The sequence below is a fragment of the Takifugu flavidus genome, chromosome 11 (assembly GCF_003711565.1).
Source record: "Takifugu flavidus isolate HTHZ2018 chromosome 11, ASM371156v2, whole genome shotgun sequence".
In the NCBI taxonomy this organism is placed as follows: Eukaryota; Metazoa; Chordata; class Actinopteri; order Tetraodontiformes; family Tetraodontidae; genus Takifugu; species Takifugu flavidus.
In genome coordinates this window covers 3,359,167-3,386,089 of record NC_079530.1, presented here as the reverse complement: position 1 = coordinate 3,386,089, position 26,923 = coordinate 3,359,167, and the positions used below count along the sequence as shown (strand labels likewise).

Here is a 26,923-nt window from a genome sequence, read left to right as displayed (position 1 = left end):
GAGAAATTAACGTTTCAAAAACATAAAGGTTGATCCCCAGTCGCGATAAGCCCACGAGTGTTAATCATGAGCGTCTTTGAATACTCGTGTACCCTAAAGAAGTGAAAATCCATGCAGCAGTCATTTGTCCATGTCTCACACATATATGCACAAATATGAGTTTCTTCAAAAAGAAGGTTTTTTTTTTATAGGCACCAGGCTTTCCTAGGGAAAAATCTCACCTCCTCATATGTGGTTGGATAGATACGGGAGTGCAGCATCATCTCTAATGATGGAAAAGGAGCAGATCTAAGAAACGCAAGGAAAAAAATAGATAACGGCAGGAAATGATGGGGGAGAGGATAAAAGTATGTAAAAAATAGAGATATAACATGCTGAAACGTTAAAGGGTATCTGGACTTTACTGCGGCTAATAGATTCAGTCCGTACATCCACCGTCAGGACCCTGTTATCAATGACTGGGGCTGAAGATAGTTTCTCAAAGGCCAGATGAAGGCTGACATTCTCATGAACATGAAGCATATCAAATAATAACAACCAAATTTATGATTCTCAAATCTGGGTCTTTTAACGAGTTTCGCCCATCACAGTATAAGTGATTTATAAGTTTACTTGCACCCTGCAGTGAATTAAGTAGACTGAGATTTAGCAAAGCATCTCCAGCAGTCACCAACTGTGGTATTTTACCAATATTGGAAAATCATAGGGGATTTCTAGTGGACTTGTGATCCTAAAATGAATGCAGCGCAAAAAGAGACTGGGTCTCAGTAAGTGTGAATGTGTGAACAAAGCACAAACATTATTTTAATTTCACATTGTAATGACAGCCACGATGATAAATCAGGATTGAGCAAGTGAGTAGGTAAAAAAAACTAGCCGTGAATGGTTCTTTCCAAAGCTGCTTATAGCATAATTCCAAACATTGTACAAGTAACATTAAATCAGGGTCGAATGTATTTACCGTAATTTCTGGACTACAGTGGGACCTTTACTTACGAACGTCTGTACATGCGAAATTTTCAGGTTACGAAACGTCTCAACGGAAGATATTTCCTCTTGTTACGAAAGAAATTTCAGGATACGAAAGGCAAAAATACGCTACCGCTGCTACTCGCAGCTCGCGGAGTTTAGCAAACACAATCATGCTTGTAGCTGCTCTGCCATGGGCTATCGCCTAGCATCTTCCTGTAATCCCATTGGCTAGGAGGGACATCAATATGTACAAGTTTGTGTGTATCCCAGCGTTGCCTTTGTTTCACTTTTATTTATTGTGGGTGTTCGTATGTTTGTCCATTAGATGGTGGTGTTACCACAAGTGTTAACGTTCGTTGCTAGTAATGACGGCTAATGTAAGATTCCTGGAGAAGCCTTGCACTGAATTCCTACATTTATTGTGCGGTAATCTAATTGTAACATGCATTTGTTACATGTTTTGATGCATTTTTATGATTTATAAAAAAAATTATGTCCGAATTTTTGGGGGCTTGGAACGGATTAGGGCATTTACATGGAAAACGCGTCTCTACTTACGTAATTTTCAGGTTACGAAACAACTTCCAGAACCAATTAATTTCGTAAGTAGAGGTCCCACTGTATAAGCCGCTACTTTTTTCCTACACTTTAAATACTGCGGCTTATTCTACGGTGCGGCTTATTTATGTTTTTTTTTCGTGGCGCACTATCACAACTATTGTGAATCAGTCATTTTTACTAACCCTCATTAAAAAGCAAAATACTAGAAGAAAAGCATATGATGCGACTTTTAAGTTAAAAGCGATCACTCTGGTGGTTGAAGAAGGAAATCGAGCTGCCGCGCGTAATCTTGGCATACATTACGGTAATCAATGGTGAGAAGGTGGAGATGTCAGCATGAAGTGATCCAAAGCAAAAAGACAACAAAAGCTTTTAGACGTAAACATCGCAGGTGGCCCGAGCTTGAAAACGTTCTGGAAGACTGGGTCAACACACAGAGAGCAGGCGGTCGCGGTGTTTCCGCTGTACAAATCAGACGGAAGGCAAAAGCAATCGCCACCGCGATGAAAATAGAAGATTTTAGAGGTGGGCCATCGGGGTTTTTTAGATTGTTCATTGTTTGAGTAAAAAAGCATAAACAACGTAATTTGTGTGTAGCTGATACAAGCGTATATTTCAAGGTAGCTGCATTACAGACTCCATTAGAAAAAAAAAAGCATTTACCGGTGCAATATATTTGTTTATGTTGCTAAGCGGATTAAATTAAAAGTTAAAAAATCCTGACATGATAAAATTTGGATTTAAGGTCTCTGTATAAACATACAAGTAAAAAGAGTGGCTGTTGTTTCTTACCTGTCTGTTTGTCACTTGTCAGTGACTCGTCTCTTACGGTAATAAAAACATATACCGGTACTGAATGTTTTCGATCTAATTTTTCATATTACTACGTGGGATACCTGCGGCTTAAAATCTGGTGCGGCTTGTATAAGTACAAAATTGATTTTATTTCTAAAATTAGATTATGCGGCTTATAATCAGGTGCACTCTATAGTCCGGAAATTACGGTATGTATTCATGGCAGTTCAGTTCTGATTAATTTAATTTAATGCTTCCTGTAATTTGTCTATCTATGGTAAGGCTTATTTCTCTTCATACAACTGATAGCCTGTAACAGTATTGTTAGGGTGAAGAATATTAATCAAGTAATAGGACCAGAAGCAATAGCAAGTAATAGCAAGAAGGAGTGCAGTGGTGCAGTATATAGGCTGTCATTTAGGAGAACAAAGCCACAGATATTACATTGGCCTTCAGTGTACAACTGTTCTACAAGTGGTATTCATCATTTAAATGAAAGGAGCCACACAAGATGGGGCAAACATGGATGAAGGCAATACAGCAGAATACAGACAGGAATGAAATTGGTAAACCAGCATAGCAAAAATTAAAATAAGTAACCTTAAATTCTCACCAGAAGTGAGTAAAATGTATTTTTTGTGGGGGGAAAATCTACATGTAAAGGTAAAAAGAATGAAAAATTGTTGAGTTCTGTCTGCTACAGAAACTGTGCTGCCTCATCCTAGGATGTTGGAGGGAGTCTGGTCCAAAAGTCTGTAGCCAGATTTGTCAAATCATTTCTTTTTGTGGGAGCACAGATCCTAAAAGCTAACTTGAGTCAGGAAAAATTGTCACATCTCCTGGCATTATTATTATTATTATTATTATTATTATTATTATACAGTGCTATGTGCTATGTGCAGAACACTAAGGAAAATTTTACCAACACATATCCTGATTTCAAAAAAGTGAGTCAGTCATGAAATTATGTGGACACAGGATGTGGACGATGCTGTGAGATGACTTGTGACTGATCTACTGTAAGGTTGATCTGGCTGATCACAGCAACGCATCACTGAAATCATCTGTAGCCCAATTGGGTCCAGAGTAACTGATCAGTGCTGCTCGGGCAAGTGAGCATCATTAGCTTCCCTTCATGAGATCTTTGTTATTAAGACAAATTAATACAGCTGTGAAGCTACATGATGGACCGAATGTTTCTTCTCAGTCACATTTAGGAAAAGTCCAAACAATTCTAAAATACATGAAAACTGAAGCCTCGTCGCCCTCATCCCTCAATTCCATTTAAGAAAACAGTGGTGTCTGGCTACCATAAAAAACTCTATCATAGACTTAATTTGCTGTGACAGACTCAAAGCCACTAATTTTAGGTGGAATATTCAGAGCAGCAATCAAGTACCTTGACACTGGCACTTTTTGTGGCACCATCTTAGGCTGGAGTGTGCTGGCTCCCGTGTATTGTGTTTAACTAAACAATGTGCCTCTTTCACCATCTGTTCATTGGTATCATGGGTGACATGTGTGAAAATTGCCCTATTTGGTTGAGTGTCCCTGAAAAACTAAGAAAACATCATCTTGGGTTAGAATTATGTGGTTTAATCCCTGTGGAGCACAGACATTGGGCCTGACAGCTCCTATCTGCACACTTATTAAACATACTTCTGCAGCCTCAAGTGACTATTTTAGTTCCAATTTCACTTAACCTTGCTTAAAACTGAGAGCTTTGACATTCACAAAGCAATACCCTACAGAACGGAGATTGAGAATGACGGCAAAGGAAACATTGTTGAAGCGTAGCCAATTCGCAGCAGAATTTCTCCACAGCTGACTTGAACTCCCCGTGGGGGAGTGACTGATTTGAAGACAGTTAAGTGTTAGGAGCAGTTGTACCAGGACCCGAAAGCAGGCAGCACACAGTGGAGGGTGGTGTCTGAAAAACTTTTATTGGAGGCAACAGGCAAAGGAACGATTCACAAGAGGCATCGAGACCTCGGAAGAATCCAGCAAACAGTCCACGGGGGAAACTCACCACGACAGTCCAATCACAGTAGGCAAAATCACAAAAGGCAAAGTCACAAAGAGTCGGGGTTTCACGTAAGGGACAGAACATTCCAACACTGGCAACCAGGAGTACAGACTTTAAATAGGGGACTAGATTACTGATAGGCCACAGGTGCGTCTGCCTGCAGCTCCAGCTGCGGCAGGGAAGAAGCTCCATCACGCTCCCTGCAGGTAGAAAACCATAACCAACCTCCCAGAACCCAACATTAAGAGCTTCGGCAGAAAATTGGGGCCATCCATTGTCAGAGACAACAGGGTTTTTCAAGACCTGAACAACCAGATTCACAAAGAGGGTGTGACAGGACCACATCAAGGTGTTCTCAGATAATCTTGACAATATTGTACAACAGAGACTACTCACTTATTTAATAGCTGCAGGGAACATTTGGTTTGAAAGAATGGTGGCTCATTAATATACACAAGCAAGCTCAAGCTCTGCATTTGACCAAAATCTGTCAAGACATAGTGTGCACGAAAAAGAACGCAAAGGCATTGTGTTCAGGGGACCCCGCCCTCCTCTGCCCTTGACCTGCACCTTACTCACTCGTTCATCTGTAACTGGATTTAAATCCATCAATCCTTCAATGAGTATCAGAAACCTACAGTAGGAGGATATGTTAGGCCTTTGCACAATACTATCAATTTGCTTATTTGAAAGTGAACATGTTCCCTGTCGGAATCATTTAGAGCAGATTTTAGCAAATGTTTAAAGCCATGTGCAAACTCAATCTCGCTGGTGTTCATTGCCAACCATTTGTACGTCAGCAAACTCATTTGCAGTCTCATTATCTGATCTGATACCAGGAAATACTGTCATTCATCTGCACATGTTTAATCATGTATTAGTCAGTCTATCCCAGCAGGCATGGAGCAGGCAACAGGAATACTCCCCAACAGACCTCCAGTCCATCACGAGAATACTGGTAATTTGCTGGTAAAAAGAGGCTCATCACTTTGATATCCACTTTCATTTGGAGGGAGAAGAGTCCTTGAATTTTGCAGCGGTCAAGAGCTTCTGGGTTGAATTTGATAAGCATGAAGGAAATCCAATTTAGACAAAGATGGAGCACAATTCAGGCTTTTCCACATGCCCGACATCCATTTTTTCTTTTGGTGTTTTGGTGACTCTTCACAGCTAGAACATGGTGTCATAATGAGGGCTCTGCTGGCATCGCTTCTCTCCGTTCATCCTGGGATCTCCCTTAAATATCTAGTTTTGCCATGAAATGTTCAAAAGGACTATACTCTTTCATGGTAGTGTGTTTTTTTGGAGTGTCACACATTGTCATCATTGTTTTCCTTCTCTGTTTAATGTTCATCCATTTTAATCGATCATGAACTTGCTTCAGGTTCGACAAACAGAGAGATGACGTTGATTGGCTGCTCAGCACGGGATCACAAAGCTGATGGCTGCGGAAAGTTTTTTTTTAGAGCATCCTATTATACAATCCAGGATGAAGAATGTAAACCCAACTTTCAACAATTTATTTTAAGCTGTGAACCAGGACAGTGTGAAAATCATTTCTTCCTGTCTGGACCCTGATGGGGTGCATAATTCCCTGCTTTGTCACCTTCAATTCAAGAGGTTCCAAAGTCGACTATTTGCAGGTGCATCATTTCATGGGCATATTGGAATATAATCCCTAGAACATTGTCTGTCACATCTGAATTTCAGTGGGATCATATGGTAGTTTTTTTTTTTTGGCTGTATTATCCTGTTTCTGTGTGATCCACCGGATCAATCATACCTAAATATCCGATTTTTCACAGATTAACTCATCCCCTCCTGGAGGAACACAGCACCAATATGGCTGCATATTTGTTCATTTATACAGTTCTTTTTTTATTGTTGTTATTCATTTTTGTGAATTATCTCCTAGCATAAAGTTCATGGCTCCTACAATAGAGCCAGTAAAGTCATGTCAAAACTCATAACATCAGGTGAAAATGAAACAGGAGGTTCACGGGTCTGACGCCCATTCAGGAATAAGCTGTTGGCATTGAAATGATGACAGAAATCGTTAATGAGCTGATCAAAGGATTGCAGAGAATGAAAAGTCCAAGTCTTTGAGTCAAGGCCCAGCGATTTTCTGTACGTCTGCTGTAGCATTTACTCTGCTCAGTCTGCTTCAGTCTCTCTTTTTTTTATCACATTAAAGGCTGTTTACCTGTTTGGAGTCTGTTTAATAAATGAGAGGCTTTCCTTTAATCTCCATCTGGCCTACACGATTTCATCCTCACAGCACTCAGACTCTGATGTCACCATGGCCACAAATGACACTGCGTTTGCAAGCAAATGCTTGATTTACATCCGTTCTAGTTCGGTGCAGCATTTCAGTCATCTGTACCTGCTCAAAGATCAGTTCTCGTCTAAAGATGCAATATGGTTTCTCCTTCTTCTCTGAGATGATTGGGATTCCTCATTGGAGAGCCTGTGATTATTTGCCTCAGAATTTACCTTCCAAAATATGGAAACTAAATAAGGAAGTTTCATAATACACAGTGGATAACCGTAGCAAAGCAGAGTCACATTGTTGAAACGGGATTTTGGAACACAAAAGAACCACAAGACTGTTCTAAACTGCAAGACTGGGGTCTCAGGCAGAGAACATTTACTTGAGACCTCTCTCATTAAAAGGAATATATATTTCCAGTGATCTCTTGTCTGCCTTTGAGGAAATTCAGACTTCTAGTCAGCAGAAGCTCAGCTCTTTGCCATTAACCAAAGCAAACACACACACACACGTGTGTGTGTGTGTGTGTGTGCATAGCGTTCAGCAACTTTGTTCTGTCCTGTTCCTCTAAAGCCCATTAAAACACATAATGATTTTATTGCGTAAATCTGAGTAGCAATAAGGGAGATAGTTTGAGTTATCTATTAACTTTCTGTGCTAATACCATAAGAGATTAACAGTTCTCATCTTCTTTGGTTAACGTGCAACAGCATTAGTACCATTTATTATATTCCCTGCAGAATCTCTCCACATAAAATAGGCATCAATGATGAAAAACAGGATAATTTGACATTTAATAGGAAAATGAAAACTATGTAAAAAGGAAGGCATCATTGGTAACTGCACAGTTCTTTTCCATGTCTTTTGTAAAATTTCCCAAAAAGAAATTACAAATATTGCACAAGCCCCACCACGGCTACACCACAGGCTAAAACAGAATGAGAAATAAGAGTCCTCATGCTTCACATGCAAGCTACACGGTCTGTCTATTCTTAAATAGTCTCTTCCCATTTCACAAGGCTTTCTAATTCTTGCCAAAGCTCTAGGCTTTGTCCCAAAACTGTTCCTGAGCCTCCATCTGAGAGAAAAGGACCATGTGCAGGGCTGACTGCTGTTGTTCACAGCTCACCTCATTAATTTAATCTAACAATTAACTAATCATCTTTACAGTTCAAAGATCTCATTAAAGCAGTTTGCTAGTCTTATATGGAGTCATATGATGGGCTTCTGTGTTTTTGCAAAGTAAACAAAGTCCTCCATCAGTCTGACAATTGTTGTTTGTCAAGTTCAAAATCAAACACAGGTCCCACTCTTTTCTGAATAAATCATAGGCAATTATTTAGGTCTGGAAGCTGGAACATATCGAATATAAAAGTGTGCAAATGTTCCTTTCTTTAGGTAACCTCAGGTAAGCCGTGTGTTCACAATTTTGGTCCCCCACATGACTATCTGAACCAGTTCTTTGAACCTCCCTGATTCCAAACAACAACTGTGTTCATTTCAGGTTTTATTAGCAAAGTTTGAGTTAGTTAGTATTGTCTTCTTAAATCATCCAATGTAAGGGATCATGCACGTGCTCAACCATGAAACATTTTCTTCATGTTTGCCTGGACAGCTGCTTATTTTAGCTCCAGATTACCAGTGAAGTTAAATGCTGCCAATCTCATGATCCTCTCTTTCTGCCGAAAGACTCACAGCGGTGGGGAGCGACATTTAGAGCTAACTCAATTTCAAGTCTGTTTTCAATTTCAAGTTTGATCTCCTTGACCACCATAACAGTACAATTTTGACAGCCGTAATGCAATTCACAGAAATGAAAAGATGTGTTTCATGGTACACCTATTCATCCAATTCAAAACACCTCTCTGAAGCAGTGCAAGATCACAAGAAGTCATTCAGCGCAGCTACTCCTGGCAAGTATTCAGACTCAGTGGCAAGCCATTTTAGGCTATCTGTCACAGCCCCTTTTCCCCAGTTCCCTCCTGTCCCAGTACTTTTCCACTGCCCTGCTCACACCACACCCTCTGATCACCACACCTGTTCTCAGTCACTGATCACACACCTGCTCTCAGTCACTGATCACACACCTGCTCTCAGTCACTGATCACACACCTGCCCTCACTCATCAATCAGCTCACCTACCAGTGTATATATTCTCCAGCCTCACATTCACTCAGTGCCAGATTGTTCCTCTGTGTCCATGCAAGACTTTCCAGCATTGTTTCCCTGCCGGATTGCCTGTTGCCGACCCTGCCTGTCTTCGTTCTGCCTGCCTTGCCTGTTCCCCGGACAACCTATCTGCTTTCTGCCCCTGACTACGACTTCTGCCTCAGCGTCTCTGGTTCCTGTCTGCTCACCTGGTTTCGACTTCTCCGCCCGGCCCCGACTTCGCTGCTGCTCGCCCCACTCCCCGAGCCTGCAACTCCTAGACTTTGTGCGGGCCCAGAGCCGGAGGAACGGACTATTTTCTGTGTTTCCTGGTCTGCCTGAGTTCCTGTTTGCCCGTGGGTTAATAAAAGTCTTTACTACTGACCAGCTTTTCAGAGTGCTGCATTTGGGTCCAAACTGCACCCGTCACACTATCACTGATGTCTAATTAATGCTACCTAAATAAGTACGCCTCATATTTCAATATGACACCATGGCTGGAGAATCCATGCAGAATCACACATACATATTAGATTTCCAATAGAGGCTATTCAAACCACACTTAATTTCCAGAGCATTTAAAATCACTAAGCCTGCATTCACCATTAAGATTAAATGGAAACTAAGATAACCTACAGTATATTGTCATAAAGGCAGTTTTAGGAGATTGGACAGAGTCCAACTAAAGTATGCTATGTGAGGTTAAACAAGATTGTCCAATAAACTGCATATTGTGGCTATTGCATGTAAGATGCCAAAGAATGGATAACAAAAAAAACTAGTCATTAAAAATAAAAGGACAGAATGGTAATTTTGAGAATATGCAACAGCAAAACGATGGAACAAATTGGCACAGCAGTAACTGACGGCAAATGCTACTGAAATAAAATAAAACACCTGTTAAAAAATAAAAATAAAATGGTTGGACGCACCAAAATTGATCTCCACAGTACTTGATTTGAAAACAAAATCCATTTTCCTGTCTTTTTTCAAGAAGACTTCAATGGGTCTGTTGCAGAGTTTATCTGTGTGTTTCAGTTCCATCAGTAAGTCTTTTTCTATTAGCATGGAGGCTAATGCTGAAAGCAGCGTCTGTCCAGTCATGTTTCTGGCACAAGTTTTAATACGCTTTAATGCCAACAATGTCAGCTTAACAGAAGCAGTGGGCATGGGGATATCTGCAATCAAATCTACTCAGCCAACGTGGGTTAAAAATATACAGCAACAGCCATTGGGAGCTGTAGGATCTCTGGGTTAAGTTCAGACATTTTGAACAGATGAGGCTTTCAGGTTCTCGTGAGTGTTTATCCAATCGCAGGACGCATGTCAAGTTCTACGTAAGACTTTCTAGCTCGACGTGGTGTTGCATAGTCAGGTTCTGATTTGCTATCACAAATGACTGTGTCTGTTCACAGTGGTACATGATGAGAAATTCAGTCTTTCATTTCAAATGTAACTGATGGGAAGCAGCAACGGTAATAAAATAAAATATGTACAGTACACGTACCCAGCTGCCATTTCCATTCCCAAGATACATACATCTAAAAGAAAAAAATAGGAAACATGTCCTTCAAATCCAGAGAGAAGAGAACAACTGATTCATTTGACCCCAATTATCCAGGGCTCATCCCTTGCTACAAGGGGAAATGAGAGCAGAGATCTGTGGCTCCAGAGACCCACTGCCCTTATACCAATAGACCAGGTCAACCATACAATTACAGCCAGGTCCCAATGAAATGTATAAGGCCTGATCCTTCCTTATCAGAAAACCACTGAATATTACTCTTTTGTTCTCAAAAACAAAGCTTTATCTTAAAACAAAACTGCCCGATTAATGTACGCTGTCCTTAAAATCTTTAATTAAATAAACCATTTTACTCAGTTTCATGTTGCAAGCAGAAACTGGATTGATTTCAGGAGCCTCATTCTGCACGTGAGAAAGGAATATGTGAAGTGTAACAGAATTATAGCCATCAAGGACTCATGAATGAAGCCTTGGCGGGTCAACACAGCTTTCAGCATTTGCTAATGGTGGTGATACTACCTCTAATTGTGCACAAAGGGAAACATTTCAAACTACAAGATGCAGGACCTAGGATAATAGTAATATTCTGATGATTCCTTACTTCCATTGTTTGCTTCTCCCTGATTCCTCTGGTGCAGATTAGTGAACAAAGCACACTCAGAGTCATGGTTGGCCATGTAATCCTTTCAGAGAGGCAACACACATGCATCTAGAGGCCACCTACCCAAGGGAGATATTAGGGATAATATGCAAGGAGAGTAGATGCAGATCCAAAACAGGGAGGTTGCCTTTGACCACCGCACAGAGACTGAATGGATGCTGCATGAAATGAAGCTGCATTTCAAGTAGAAACACCTCATTATTATTAGCAGTAGTAGTTTTTTTTTATTGTTTTTTTTTTAAATTAAATGCCGCATCTTTTGACACACCTTATTTCCATGATGCAGAGAAGGTGTGAGACATACTGGCTTAATAACTTAATAAATACTAATTCATATATGGGGCAGACTCTCTTGGGAAGGTGTGACATTTATTTTTATATAGTTTATGGGATTCCTTTACATTATCACACTATTTTTTTATGACAGCGTGATTTATAGCTTTCGATGCACCTCTTTCCATCACGTCAACACAAAAAGAAGATTCAATTTCCCACTTGTTACCATCAGCATAATTTATGTCTGCCGTCAGCCTTGCAACCTGTTACCGCGCCGTCCGTCTGCAGCCGCAGATCCGTCCGTGGACCACGGAGCGACTAGGGTCCGTCCGGCACCACACCGCGGCCAATCCGCGCGCACTTGCACACGCACACACGCACGCAAACACACACACACACACTACTAAAGTGAATACATCACCTGTGCCTATGGGTGATTTAATGATACTTTTCTCCGCATGAAATAGCGAACTTAGTTGCTTAGATTACTTACACGAAAACTCCGAAAAGCATAACTCGGATGCCGATTTCCAGCGCCAACTCTCGCAGGTTCTTCGTGCTGTCGGTGGGAGCCGCGTTCATGATTCTGAAATGAATCCGACAAAGGAATCGCAGGAGACGGCGTCCGTTCAAGAGCTCTTTCTCTCCGGTGATCCAGCGGAACAAAGCGGTCGCCTGAAGACACCGGGGCTTCCTAATCACGCAGAGCGCGCTTCCATAGCACCTCGGTCACCTGACGCAGCGTCTCACGCTGTCCTCGCGGGTCTCGCTGATCTCTTCCAGTCGTTTTTTTTTTCCTCCTCACAGCTTCCCTTCTCACCACTGCCCGTTCTCTGCCTCAGCTCCAACAGTGATTTAGCTGATTTAGAATTTTGAGGAGCTAAAATAAAAACCTGAAGCTGCCAAACCTCCGCTTTAGTCAAACCAAGTGATGTTAGGATGTTAGATCTACAAATAACAGAAGCTCTCGCTCTCTCTCTCTCTCTCTCTTCTCTCTCTCTCTCTTCTCTCTCTCTCTCTCTCTCTCTCTCTCTCTCTCTCTCTCTCTCTCGCGTTCTTAAATTCTTGTCCTAATTCAAGTAGGATAAGTAGATCGGCACTGATCTGATATCAGGTACAATGTATGTTAGAATGGCTGGAACAACCGAATTATGGAGATGTTTATGAGTGACAAAGCTCTAATTCAGTCAGATGGATATGAGTGTGTTTTTATTATTCTACTCTGCGACTTGAATATAAAGCATATATTTATGTATTTATAACACTGAAGAAACACAAAGCGTTATGTCTGTCTTTCTGATCAGACATGAATAGAAACTTTAGAATTCATTCATTTTACTCAGTGACCTTACTGCTTTTGCAGGATAAAGCCAAACATAATATTCTAGTTTTGATTCCTAAACGTAACAAAAATAATGTAGAGGGGGTATATTAGTAAAATCCCCCCTGTCAACTACACTACACTCGAGACTGATATTCAATGCTGCAGTCTCTTTTCACCACCAGTTGGCACCAAACTTCGCCCATTTGACTGTGAAGGTGATGACTTTTAGAACTGCAGAAGTGGTTTGGTAAAGAACTGTTCACGACACTTGAGCCTTGACATGTGAATGTGGTTTTGAGGAGATTCGTGACCGCTGTGAAGAATCTTTACTGAAGGCTCAGAATATTAAAAGGAGTCCGCACAGGAGGCAGCAGACATGCAGGAAACCTGGCCAGCATTTCCTGGATGCACATGAATATTTAATATCTTTTCAAACTGGCTCTCCCACAGTACCTGCCAATCAAATATCTGTATGTGTGTGTGTGTGTGTGCGCGCGTGTGTGTGTGTGGACCAAGACCACTGTGAATCCCCTGACCCAAAACATTTTCCAAAGCTTATTTCTGGGCCATGAGATTTACAAGCAAGAAACTGGCAGTGCATGACGCAGTTTAAAAAAACAAAACAAAACACTTTTTGCCAGTTAAGACATCCTGTGTGTTACTTGTGACCAAGATAAATGATTGCACCTCCACCAGCATGCAGGGTTTGATCGGAGGCAAGGCCCTCACAGCCTCTGCCAGCTCACTAATGAGAACAAACCAAAACATTAGTGAGCATAAATCTGCAGCAGGTCAGGAAGTGAGATCCAGTTTCAAAGCTTCCTGTGAAACCATGAGGGCCTTCCACTCTTGTGCCACACTGATTCCAAGCAAACTGTACATGACAGCAGTGAATCTAGTGAGTTGCTGTGGTTCAGAACCACAGGAAGGACAAGCAAAAGCCCTTGCTGCTACACTTTAGAAGGAAGAGTTTGTAGCAGTCTACATTCTAATGTCTGGTTCTGTTATTATCTTGACTTATTTTCCTCCTCTGCAGTACAGACAAGTCACATTCCCCCAGGTTAGGCTACTTGATTACCTTACAAAGTTGACATATGGCAAATCTGAAAGAGGGTATGCCTAAATAAATCAGAGGTGAAGGCATCCTGCAGACTCCATTACGACGTTTTCAGGATCCATTAGAAAAGGTGTTTATATTTCACATTTTCACACAGGGACCCACCTCAGGGAGAGGCAAGGTTTATGTGGTAATGTTAAAGTTGGATGGAAGGAACTAGAGTCTCTTTTAGCCTTTTTGGGTCTGTGTTTGTTTCTGGAAATGTTGACTGTTTTGAGCTGGAATTGCCATCTGTATGTCAGTCCTTTGAATTCCCAACCTCGAAAGCATCACGTCGTGCATAACAACCATCGTCCTCAAAAATGAGGAGCTATTTTTTGCAAGTTTTGTTTCTCCCTACCGTCATTAACTGGGTTTTTACGTTATTGGAAATTACAGGAAAAGACAAAGAGAAAAAAAAGGCAAATTCAAATGGCAGTATCAGTATTTATTGGCTGCTTCAAGCTCTCTTACATACCTGCCTTTTCCTTTTGTAAAGTAATTCTGATCTCCATTGGATGATTAGCACAGCAATAGAAAAACAGATATTGATCCCAAACACTGGCCTGTAATCACAATTTAGGAACTCAGATCTACTTGAAAAACAACAAAAAAAAAATCAATTTTGAAACTTATATATTTATTTTCCTTATGTTGTCTCATCCGACGCATTCATGGTTAAGTTTTAAGCCTGAAGGGATCTCAAAGACATCCTTGTGAACTTCAAGTGCGTTAGTGCTTATTGTGTCTACACAGATCTATTGTGTAGCAGGTAGATAATAAGTGTGCATTTCAAGGCAGAAGCGACTTTTCTTCATGGTGTAAAAAAACTGAAGGATGCAGTGTTCAACACTCTGGGGTGCAATTGTTTTAAATTATGGCAGGCCTTTCTGCCTTTTCAACCTGCAAACTTAAAATATTCAAAAAATTTTTAATGATGAAGAGCAATTTTGGTGTTACAGAAATACTGATCTATTGCATGATTTGAAAAAGAATTAAACAAAGAATTAACTAAAACTTTTGTGCATCTGAATACTGAACGATGAGTCTTGTTGTAAAGTTCTCTAGGTGACAGGTGGTTCACAGCTATTAGAGAACAACACATGAGTTGAATTTCCTTTAAAAATAAAAAGTAGCTCTTATGTGAGTGTTGAAGTAATAGAAGTCCTAATTTTTCTGTGATTGGATTGCAGTTCTCTTGATCACTCTAGCATTATTAGACAAACGAATAACATATTCATCAAAACACAGACTGATGCACAATGATATTACATTTATTTTTTATTATAAATATTAATATATTGTTTTCCACCATGAGGCCATGATGGGAAAGTATTGAGAATGGATGGATGAATCAATGCTAAAGCAAAGTACAGCATTTTAAAAAAGCAGTATCACTGGATTGAACAGGGTACTTAAAAACAGTAACCAGAAAACACGTATTTTGTAACTAACTTGTAATATTTCAAGGGATACTTTTTTTTGTTATTTCTCATTATAAAAGGCAGGAATGTTAAGATTGTGCCACTAGCCGAAGTTGACAAAGTTTAGTTTAATATTCCCTCCATTCCCAGCATCCTCAGCCTCAGCCCTGGGACACACCACAGTTCCCACTGGTCAGAGCATCTTGTTGGGTTGAGGCGTTACATGGGATCGGTGTGGTGAGCAAGGTCTCATTTGATGGCCTTGGCCTCATATTAATCTTAATTATCCCTAGTGGATCTTTCCCCGAAATATCTACCCCCAATATCAGGTGGAGTGTCCAATTATTAGGGGCCAAAGCTGGCCCATTGTCCCACTGAAGGGATAGGGTAACCGGATTAGTCATGTGTCCCATTGGAGTGGCGCGCTGGAATTGCATACGCTTCCACCACTCTAAGGTTTGCTGTACATTGGTGTTCTCGAAGGAGCTCCCCCCGAGTGGGTCCCAGTACGACCCGGTCCAATGTGTCACGCTTCCCCATGTTCGACACCACTGTTGTAGAGCCCCCGTGTTTCCCCGAGTCACACATTGGCGGTGCACGGTATAGTCAAAGCAAATGTAAACATCATAACTTCTCCAGCTGTTGGGATCCGTTCCACAATCGATGACTGAGCATATGTCAAATGTGAAAGATGTGGGCTGCCCTAATATATATTCGAGTTCCAGTCCCTGACACGTGGGGTGGTTAAAGCCTTCCCTGTCATCAAGAGAGCGCTTCGCCCAGGCTTGAGTGATAGAATTGCCTGAGGAGTGGAAAAGCCCTTGGATGTGGTCATATAGCATACACACTAACCAGGCTATTCCTGCTATAATTAGCACAAAGATAATTAGCATTAGCATCCAACAACAAAAAATTCTGCATTCATGTTTGAGGTCCCTCCTTCTTTCATGCAAGGGCCGTTGGGGTTTCACCAAAGCGAGTTCCTCATCTTCCGGGAACGGGTCCTTTCGATCCATCATGGTTTTCCCCAATGACAGAAGCATTGTTGCGGGAGACGTTACTCGCACTTCACCTTGTTTTGCGTTGTGGTGTCTAACAGTGCAGAACCCTATTCCTCTTCCTGGTCCAGAGCACCTTTTGGCACCTTTGCACACTGGGACAGGTCGTACCACGTTCGACCTTTCCCTTGGAGTTGAACTGCCGTGTGAGTGCAGATGACCACTCTGAAAGGTCTTGTCCACTGAGGTTCCTGACACTTCCTTTTGAGCACCTTGAGTAGGAGGGACTTCTCTCCTATCAGTTCCGGTTTCTTCTGGGCCAAACTGGGTTCCTGCAAGAACAAGCTGGTAGACATGTGATTTAATAATTTGAACATTACGTGCTCAGGTAATGTTCATATTACCTTAGCACTGGTGATCGGGCCCACTGCGCCCCAGGGTCTTGGAAATGATTGACCATATTGGAGCTCAAAGGGAGTGTAACCAGTTTGTGCACTGAATACCTAATACTCATTAGTGTTAGGGGCAGGGCATTAATCCAATTTCGCCCCATGTTGTCATGCGATTCATAGTTTTGGTTAATTTTATTTTAACGTTTCCATTGATCCTTTCCACTTTACCTTGGTACTGAGGGTGGTAAACTGTCCCAAATTTGTGTCTCAGGCCCATTTGCTTTTTTACCTCCTGCAGACGTTTGTTTTTGAAGTGGCTCGTATTATCTGATCTAATTTCTTTAGGGCAACCATGCGTAGGAATGTAGTGAGGGCCTTCTGTACTGCGGCAGCATCCTCCTTTGCGGTAGGATATGCATGGTCTACTTTGCAACCGCAAATCGGTTCATAGTCCCGACACTCGCAACTCGATATGCCCTTCTATTCTGCAATTCAGAACAGGATAACCTAGTACCTGTAACTCGAATTACTTCTGTTTTTCTTCGTCAAATTTCTGATTTTCACTGCGGCTAAATTACGTCAATTTTAACCCACAATTTATAATGGCCTCAGTTCTCCAGCATCATCCCGCACTTTTGCTCAAACAGGTAGCGCTTACCTTTGTTCTATGCCCGTGGACGTCCGTCCAATGATGCCGGGATCCTCGGGTGTTGCCGTCAATTCGGTCGACGTCCACACCGCTGTTCCTCTGGAACAGCTCACGTGGGGGTCACCAATTGTTGTGGAAGGATTAAGATTAGTGATATTACGATGTGTGCCGAGGCTTCAAAGAGTGTGTCGATTAAAGAGGGCAGTGTTTCCGCAAAGCGCGTATTGAGGCTTGCTTCATTTAGGGGAGGAGCCAAAATGTTGACGTCAGAAGCATCGCTGACCGGCTGTACCACGTGATTGCATCGGGAAGTGGTTTAGATTTTACAGCGATATAGACCCCTTAAGGCTGCGTTCACTTGCATTTGTCTTTGTCCACACTGACATCTTCTGTGCCTTGCGAAGAGTCTTCTGCAAGGCTGGAGAGGTTGTCTAAAAAAGTTTAAATCCAAAAACTTTTGAGAAACTGTTGTTTCTGAATATTAATGAATAAAATTTCCCCTGTCCTGTACATCATTGTCCAAGTGAATCCCTTTTCCTAGTTGCACAAAGCACTTTCCCCCTCCGATAATTATACCCATGCCATTTTCAGAAAAACATTGCACAACCTGCCATATTTCGATAATATTACCACTTTGGGAAAAGAATTACATACAGAATACATTAAAAACATATTAAACGCATATTTGATCATTTATGTGCAAAAAGTATTTGGTCATGCTTTTTTATATATATAATTCATAGTATTCCCAACATACATAACAGACAAAAAATTCAACGCATCACACATTATGTATAGTTCAGACACAGCTACCTGTGATTATACACTTGGCCATTAGGAGGTTTTGTCTGCACATAAGCTTAAGCTTCGCGAAATCAACCCTTTCTCAACCCAATTGGCTCAAGCAGTTCAATGCCTCACGAGGCTTCATCTCAACATCACGACAAAGTACTCTTTAAAACTAATGCACATCAGGGTGTTCAGTTCCAGTTACTATCATAGACAGACAAATTATCATATTTAGAGGTTCGTCTAATCATTAGGTTAACATCTTAGCTATGCTGTTATAGTCCAAAACTGTCCGGGTCCAGAAACATGATCACCTGACAGGCCTCTGTCACCCCACTGGGTCATGGTTTCCTCTCCTCTCCTCTCCTCTCCTCTCCTCTCCTCTCCTCTCCTCTCCTCTCCTCCTCTCCTCTCCTCCTCCTCTCCTCTCCTCTCTCCTCTCCTCTCCTCTCCTCTCTCTCCTCTCCTCTCCTCTCCTCTCCTCTCCTCTCTCCTCTCCTCTCCTCTCCTCTCCTGCTCAAGGTTTCTTCCTGTTAAAGGGGAGTTTTTCCTTGCCCCTATTGCTGGTCTGGGGTTAGGCCCTGGGATTCTGTAAAGCGCCTAGAAACAATTTTGATTGTAAAAGACGCTATATAAATAAAGATTGATTTGATTTGATTTTGATTTAATGCTTCTGAGTGCATTTTTCCTGGGGTAGTGGTGGCCTGAGTAGCGGAGGGTTTTCTTTTCGAACCCCAGTTTGCGCAAAAAATGGAAGGTTCTAGTAGTGCCAACACAAATTCAGAGCCCTGCTGTGATACCCTTGAGCTAGCTACCAAACCCACAAATGCTCTTATAGGCGAACCAGCAACTCGTCCACCTACCTTCGCCCATTGTGTATCCTCCCCGTCATCCCGAAAGGGATAAAGCGGTTAAGACGAGAGGAGACAAGAGCGCAAACAACCTCTCAACAGTGACATGTCCCAAGTGTGCCTCCATCGCTTTTACACTTGGTGGGCACTGAGCAGCCCAGTTTGAGTCTTGATCCATCGCCACTTGCTGCTTGGCTCTACAGTACCTGACAGTTATGTGATGGCTTATTGGGAGGCCTGTCTGTACACTTCTATCCACTTCAGTAGCGTGTTTGTGGACGTGGCAAAAATAGTCAACAAGACCATGGATGTAGCAGACGGTTTCTAAATAAAGTTAAATTGAATTCAGTAGTGGGCAATAAAACAGATTAGCAAGAAAGACCATGAGAAACGCTGAGAAATAAATGCAGATGTAATCTAACAATACTAAAGATGAAAGTAAATAACCTGAAAGATAAATATTATTTACTGCAAGTAAGAAAATAATGCTGCTGGAAAATTTGGCCAAAGATGTATTTATATTTATTTAAAAAAAATCGAAACAATTAAGCTCTAATGCTGTCTGCAACGTACTTTAAAAGTAATTGGAAAACGGATCAGTCTAATTTCTTATTACCGTGACTTACAGCAGCTTCAAAACCACTGACAGTATCAGTATTTATCAGCCATAAACTGCAGCTGCGTAAATTGTCCACTAGATGGCAGAAAATGACTGCTTGAATCTACCTAAAGCTGAGTATGGAGCAAAAACCATACATCATTCATACGCCTATGCAGATATTATAAATGTTTAACTAAAATAGAAATATCAGATATAGCTATATAGAAAGGGGCTCTATTAGTGGTGTCAAATATTGACTTATAAATAGAAGAGAGAACAGCAGAGGAGTGGGGAAATTTTTATTTTTCAGTGTCATATGACTTTAACCAACTTTTCAATGTAACAGTCAATAACATGATCTGATCTTGAGAAATCATAACTAAACCAGGTGACATAACCACAGAAAAATAACATGTAAGTGTGTGTATAATCTTGAATAATTTGTTGTCCTTACAATGGCATATATGTATTCAGACTAAAGTATCAATTATTTATTTATTTAACAAGATAGTCCCTTTTGTGAAGGATCATCATCCATACAAAGTTATAATCTACACATAGGTAAATAACTTAGTTATTACGTTAAAAACGTTCACTGGTGACTCGAGAAAAATAAAAACTCAACAATAAACAATTCCTCCTCCTTTAAGACACCTTCATAATCATTAATTCATGTCATCGTCTTTCACGATCCTGGGACGTTTTTGTAAAACACACTAGATGACGCTATTGGGTGTCATCGCGTTGCCATCTGCAGTCAAATATTCGATCCCCTCAACACAACAAGTTGATAAATGGATCTCTTTAATCCGGAATATCCCTGAAACCTTAGAATAATCCTTGAACACATCTGTGGTCAACGAGTCCAAGATTTATTTATTTTGATCGCAGACATTTTTGAATTATAATCTAATCGAAATTCTAGAAAGTATATGCTCGACCATATGTGACATTTAACGAGAAAACTGGGGTGGCTTGCCTGGGCACCATCACAGACAGTGCTGGAATGTAGCTACTAGTGATTGTCATGTGCTTCCGGACATGCAGCAGTTCCAAAGTAGTGCGGGTCCAACTTGACTTTAATACATCTATACTTTTGTCTTTGAGTCAAACTGTAATGAACCAGACTTCGTTTTGATGGAGTAACTACACCAGGAGTGAAATAGAGGGAGGGGGTAGAAAGAGCGCACGCGAGAGAGAGAGCGCGAGGAGGGGGAAGCTGATACTTGGTAACGCGTCACAGCAGGACAGGCAATCGAACCTAAAGCCGCTCAGCCAGCGACGGACACAGACGCAGAAGGTAGGATGATACGATAATAGCACCGTCTGGGGGTTTGTGGTGAAGGACAAGTGAGAGGCGACCCTCTGATATGTGAAAGAATTTTGGGGGCCCTGCATAGTTCTGCGTAATTACCGACTTTTCCGCTCGCTAGATGGCCGTGTGTGAATGTGCGCGCCAGAGTTGCTGGAGGAGTTCTAAGTGATGGATTCATGCGCCTCTGTGTTGTGGATCGCATTCATCGTGAGGACATTTGGAATGAGTTTGTTGGAATCGCTGTGATATTTGGTGATGGTCCAATCCAGCTGTTTGTTAGAGGGTCAGAGAGAATAAACTGGACTGTAAACGCGGAGCAGTGTGCATGCGTGCGGAGTATGTAGAGGTGTCAGGTGAGCGCTGTTATCTCAGATAGATTTGGCCACTCCAAAAGTGGCGGCTGCGGAGCGTTTCAGTGCACACTGATTAATTTATGAGTCACCTGAACGCATCAGCGAGGCAACGTCAGGTTAAACGGGGGATTCCCCCCACCCCAAGTTTGATAATCTACTGGCTGATCTTTTTCGGCTACTCCTAAAAATGTTTATTTGTCTTGGAAAAAATTGCAATTGACTATGAGGTGGCAATCTAGATCTGAGTTACAGGTAAAGTTTTATAAAATAGAAAGCATGCAGCAGAGGGCAGGGGGGAGGTGGAATAAAGTCAGTGCACGGAGAATGATACATGTTTAAATTAAGCATTTTATTTGCTATTTTGATGTGTGGACACTAGTCAAAACCATTTGGGAAATACTGGTGAAAGCATCTGCTATAAGTAAGGATTTACTTGTTAGTTATGGACGTATTTGCCTCCTAATTGAACAGGACATCAGTATATGTTTTTGGACACAGTGGAAAGTGTCATTATTGTCATATTTTCTCTGTATTCATACTCTGTTTCCGCTGCTGGATTAATGCATATTTGTGGTTTCAGCACCACATTCTCTTGATGAGTCAATCTTTTTGAGGTGACCAACTCCTCTAAAATTCCAATGTAGGTGCTTTTCAATAATATATAATAATAAAGGTCATTCTTTGCTTTGCCGTCTCTCATTTCTACTGCCTCCCATGTGACCCTTGCGGTCATTATCAGCCAAGCAGATGCACAGAAGTGAATAAAACTAAATTTATACAAGCTTCTACCCTGGAGCTGCATATTTATCATCATATGGTGACGCAAGGATATACATTATTAAACATTTAGAAAGCATTATGATATCCTAATGACATTAGCATTATAAGAATTATTTTCAGAGCTCCAACGTGAACAAATATTTTCAGGAATCCCTACTGACATGCACACAGCAGGTCACAACACAGCTGTTGCTGGTAAAAACCTTCACCCACAGGAAGTCAACTCTGGCTTATTGCTAATTAATCTTTCTTTTCAGTCATTATGGCTTCGCTGTAAAACCACTGGACTGTTCTGAGGGAACAGTAGTGGCCTTTCGCTGATCACAGTAAAACATGTGGGAAACATGTCTCAGACTCGAGCATTTGCCAGACTGAGACATATTCTCCCCTGGATATAAAATGCAATGGGAAACAAAACAAAAGTGTTATTTGTTGTGCGGCGGTCATTTTGTTGGTATTTACGCATGGAGGGCTGCACCTAAGTGGGGTTGCGATGAGGGAGGAAGAGAGAGAAGGAGAGGACGAGGCGCAAAGACAATGATGTCGGAGTAAAACGGGATGTGAATGAGATGAGAGGAGAAGTGTTGAAACATAAAGGTCATCTGTGCTGCAGAGGAGCTCCTAAATGGTCTGATTTGATCTTTCATCCGGGATAGAAACAGTCAGCTGTTAGCAGGACAGAATGAGCGTGCCCTGACGAACAGAGAGACAAACGGAGACGGATGAGTCTCTACAGGCTATCAGCTGCCCTCTGACACAAGCTGTCTGTGTTTATGTTGTGTTATATACACACAGGCATCTGCTGGGATGGCTCTGCCATGCTCATCACGGTGGATAACAGCCATGCGCAAAGATGGGCTGCTTCAGAACATTTTAAGACTGACATCAGCATCACACAACCACTTCACATTGTAGACCTAGGATTTGCCTGCTGGTCTCATGTTTGACTGTGAAACAATCATTATTTAGTGCAGGATTTGAACATTATTATGATGTAGAAGAAACATTGCTCAGACTCTCAAAAACACTGTCAGCCTCCCTGATTGAATAAAATGTTAAACTGGATGTATTTCAATGCAGCAAATAGAAATACAGCCGACTAAGAGTAGTTGAGTGACACGAAAAGGCCTTGAAGTATGACATCATGTTATTGCTACATTTTACCTGCATTACACTAAAGGCTTTAAATCAGAGAAGATTATGTAATTGTGCACTGAGGAGAAAAAGAAGTGACATCAGCAACAGGCAGGGCATTCTAGAATTTCTTGTAATGATTTAGTCTTCTCTGTGGATAATATCACAGCTTTGAGGCAGGTATTTTATAAAATATTCATGACTTGCATCATGGGAAGGTGGAGGGCCTGCCATTAGGTCAACAGAGGCTTCCAAAGATGCTTATCCTTTTAGTTGTAAAGAATGTTTGTTAAACTTGTCATTTTCCACTTTCACTGGAAACCATCAGAGACGGGTCACCTCTGCTGGTGTGAAGGCAGCATAATTGTCTCTCGTCATTTGTAATTTACTTTATAACAGGCCATCAGCCATCTTTCATGGTGTAGTCTGCTGGGCAGGCTACATCTCAGGGACAGATGGAGAGTCAGAAGGGCTTAATTTCCCTATTTTATTCTTATCTTATCTTGTCTTAGCTTGTCTTGTCTTAGCTTGTCTTTTCTTGTCTTGTTTTGTCTTATCTTGTTTTTTATCTGTCTATATCTGTGGCTGGAGCTCATCAATCCCTCTCCTCATAATTCTCAGCTATTTCTGATTAAAATGGAGGCTGTTTCAACAGTCATTGGCTGTAGATACACCCCAGCCTGCATAAGTTACAGGTCACACACACCATTGACTCACACAATCGGAGGATTGAGTGAGGCTAACAATAGGAAAAGCGGTGTGAATATGGAGGAGCAAAAGTGAATCTGGTTGAAAATTAGACAGAGACGTTTTACAGCTGTTTTCTGTCTTCTGCTAGACGTATGCACCTGTTTGGTTACCTCTACCAGGCTCTGTTTATACACAGCAGCTCCTATTGCAGATGTAGCTCCTCAGCATCAGCAGCTACATCTCCCTCACACCACTTCCACTATTCTTTCCATATGATACACATGGCTGTATGGCTGTATTTGTATTTGTATGTGTCAAAGTTTTTATCTCTTAACTTCTTTCCGCCCTTAAAGTCCTCCCTTGTAGCTCCCCGCTATGGTCCCATCAGTTTTCAGATAATGACTCTGACTTCTGTCTGAGCTTCTGGAACACTTGCACCATTCATGCAGACTGTGCTGCCAGTGGAATCCAGAGTTTAGCCTGTGTGCTTTTTCATGCGTAAGGTTAATGTCACATCATTTTGTTATTAAATTCCTGGCATCATAGTCACATAGTTAAGTCTTGCAAATGCAGCCAGAAAAACAGCCCTAAGGGAGAAAAATTGTTGAGAGAGTTCCATATGTGACAAATTCTAGTGTTCCCATCACTATTTTGGAAGGAATGAAGGCTTGACGTGAGTGAATAGGAGCACTGAGAGCATGGTCTGGCCCCTGTGGGTCACCATACTGTACTGTGACTGTGATTTGCTCTTTGACCTCCTCTCAAACCATCTTTTGCTGCTAGATATGGCACATTTTTCCAGCTTTTTACACTAATTTTCACCATTTTGAGTTTCTGGTTACATCAATAACGTGGATATGTTGATCACATTGGGAGCAGTGGTGACTTGTCCCATATGTGGTTCTACTGCATAATTCTTTGTGTTCTGCCTGCTTATTCTGTGTGCACTCTTAATAATATCAACAGAATGTGCTGAGTAAGACCTTTAAAAAGTCACACCACGTTGTAAATGAAACCCGTCAGGAGAACAGGAAAGAGGACACATTCCTCCGAGTAAACGCCGCCCCTCCGTCCTACCCGATGAGGTCATATGTCTGCTAATCTGTCTGCGATCACAGCGCTAATGGGGGATGGCTTTTTCACAGAGAATATAGTGCGAGGGGAATCTGTCATTGATTTGCTGTAATAATCCAGATTTGGCTGCCGGCTGAGGAGATCCACTCACTCCAGGATGGCCTTTGAGGTTCCGACAAGTCAGACACAATTGCTACGCAATCAATAATATTGAGTACTATAAGACCGGAGACAGGCCTCTCTGGAGAGAGCGCTGTAGCGCCAAATAGTGCTCTTCACTTTGTACTAGCTTAATCACATTATTGTCAGAGCCTCAGGACCATAACTTTAAATACACCTGGATTTCAGCCATACTGAGCTTTGCCAAATGGGTGCTCTATATGTTTCCATTGTTCTAAGCATTAAACCCAGCTGTTTGTGTTGGGATCGTTCCCATGTGAGCTTGGATTGGTGTAATGTAAACATCTGATTTAATGCTGCAAATAGTTTTGGATTTCATCTGCTTGTTGCATAACTGTAAGGACATTTTTAATCACAGCTGAATGAGAGCAGTTTTGGTTCATCCTTCACTTTCCCAAGTCTTCCTTTCACAATGAAACTTTGTTTAGCGACGGCAGCTCGGTCTTTAAGCATGCAGATCCAACAAAAGAGACGTGGTGACTGTGGTGACACAACAATTGCAGCTGAAGCTGACTTAAAAGTCTGCAAAGGTAGGAGAGACTGACATAAAAAGGCACATTTTGGTGCAGTGGAAGACCCTTGCAAGAAAGTTATGGGTGACGGGAGTGAAAAAGACTCTGACAGACTAAAGGACGGGGTACAGAAAGTCGCAGATTGATATATGTTGACAGTACAGCCAATAGAGTTGGACAGCCAGCGTCCACATCCCCGCTTTGTCCTGTCATGCATTGTGTAATCACCTCACGCCTTAGTGACTGATGGAACATGCATTTCTGCACTACTGCTACTCCAGGACTGCACTTTTGTAGTGATTGTCAGTGGTTGGGGTAATGAGTTATCACATAAATCAGTTTCTTCTCAGCCGTGGCAAAGGAATAAAAATGAAACTCAGGAGCCGTTAGTCTTGAGTGTTTTTCTCATGCTAGTTCAATATCAAAATCTTTCTTCTTCATTTTGTAGTTTGTCTTTGATTCCAAAAGTGATGAAGTGATGGATGAAATTAAGTAATCTGATCTGATCAATCAATGGACACATGTGCATTTATTATCTAATCATGACAGTGAGAAGTGTAATGGACAGGGTCAACAGCCATTAATGACAGCGCCTTTCCCAGCATGCACTGGCACAGAAAACATAATGTGACATAGAGTGTTTTAGTTTAGATTTGATGAATTGATAATATAGAAAAGTCACTCAAGAAAAGTCCTGCTTCTCTGAAGCTCTGAGGTTTTAAATGTTGGTCAAGGCTGGAACACTTTAATGTTGGATTTAGGCCCAAAATGTGGCCTAAAATCGTGAGTTGCCAGCCTAACTTGTCATTTTAAGAGCAGAGTTGTCCTCTGGTAACACTTCTTTGATGTTTTCATGATGTTCTGCCACCCACATTGTTTTATTTTACCTTCTGATTCTTGCCACACTTTTCAAATTACACCTTTGATACATGGAGTCTGGAGCTGCATTGTTGGGCTAAGCGGGGTTTGATTATCCTCTCCCACGCCTACATTGTTAATGAAGTGATTGCAGTGATTCTCGTTGTACACCCTACAAAATGCACACAATAGCTTGATTCAGACGACTTGGGAAAAATTCCCACACATTGTTCAAACAAGTGGAGCTACAAATAGTGGAATTAAGATTATTGTCTACATGAGAATAAGATAAATTGACACAACAGCAGCCATTTTGTGCATATTTCCCCAGACTTTTCATTTTCAGTAAATTCAGTAAGTGTTGCTGCTCTCTACGCGATGAGTTTTTGTACTGAATTCCTATACTAATGTCAGATGGCTAGATGGAGAGTTGCTCATAGCTTTAAAGACCACCTGAGTTTTTCATAACTCTACAGAGTGATGATCAGTTCAGGTCTTTATGTTTGTTTTGTAAAAAAACATGATAATACTGTATTTAGAAAATCAGAAAATCTTTATTTAAAGACATTTTGAAATTTGGCTAAAAGGGTTCACATTTGCTGTGGTGTGGCCACTGTAGGAATGGACTTTATTGATTTTCTTCCTCAGGACTAATCATTCCTACCTGAAC

At 41.3% G+C, this 26,923-nt stretch overlaps 2 protein-coding genes and 1 long non-coding RNA gene across 3 annotated transcripts in view; 1 reads left to right on the top strand and 2 right to left on the bottom strand.

Moving 5' to 3' along the window:
- Window positions 1-12,187, bottom strand: part of plpp4 (phospholipid phosphatase 4) — a 39,780-nt gene extending 27,593 nt beyond the window's left edge. The window contains exon 1 of the mRNA XM_057047810.1: window positions 11,727-12,187. Within this exon, the coding sequence (XP_056903790.1) occupies window positions 11,727-11,815 (89 nt within the window). The 5' untranslated portion in view covers window positions 11,816-12,187. The remainder of the gene's footprint in view (window positions 1-11,726) is intronic.
- A 1,893-nt stretch (window positions 12,188-14,080) lies between these two features.
- Window positions 14,081-17,391, bottom strand: LOC130533974 (uncharacterized). The gene is made up of 2 exons (XR_008952745.1): window positions 17,126-17,391; window positions 14,081-16,420 (listed from the first exon to the last, which is right to left on the bottom strand). It is a non-coding gene; the product is annotated as an uncharacterized LOC130533974 (long non-coding RNA).
- Window positions 17,392-20,590: 3,199 nt separating this feature from the next.
- The window catches only part of cdh23 (cadherin-related 23), a 172,395-nt gene continuing 166,062 nt past the window's right edge, over window positions 20,591-26,923 (top strand). Inside the window, exon 1 of the mRNA XM_057047827.1 lies at window positions 20,591-20,657. The gene's annotated coding sequence lies outside the window, so the exon portion shown is untranslated. The remainder of the gene's footprint in view (window positions 20,658-26,923) is intronic.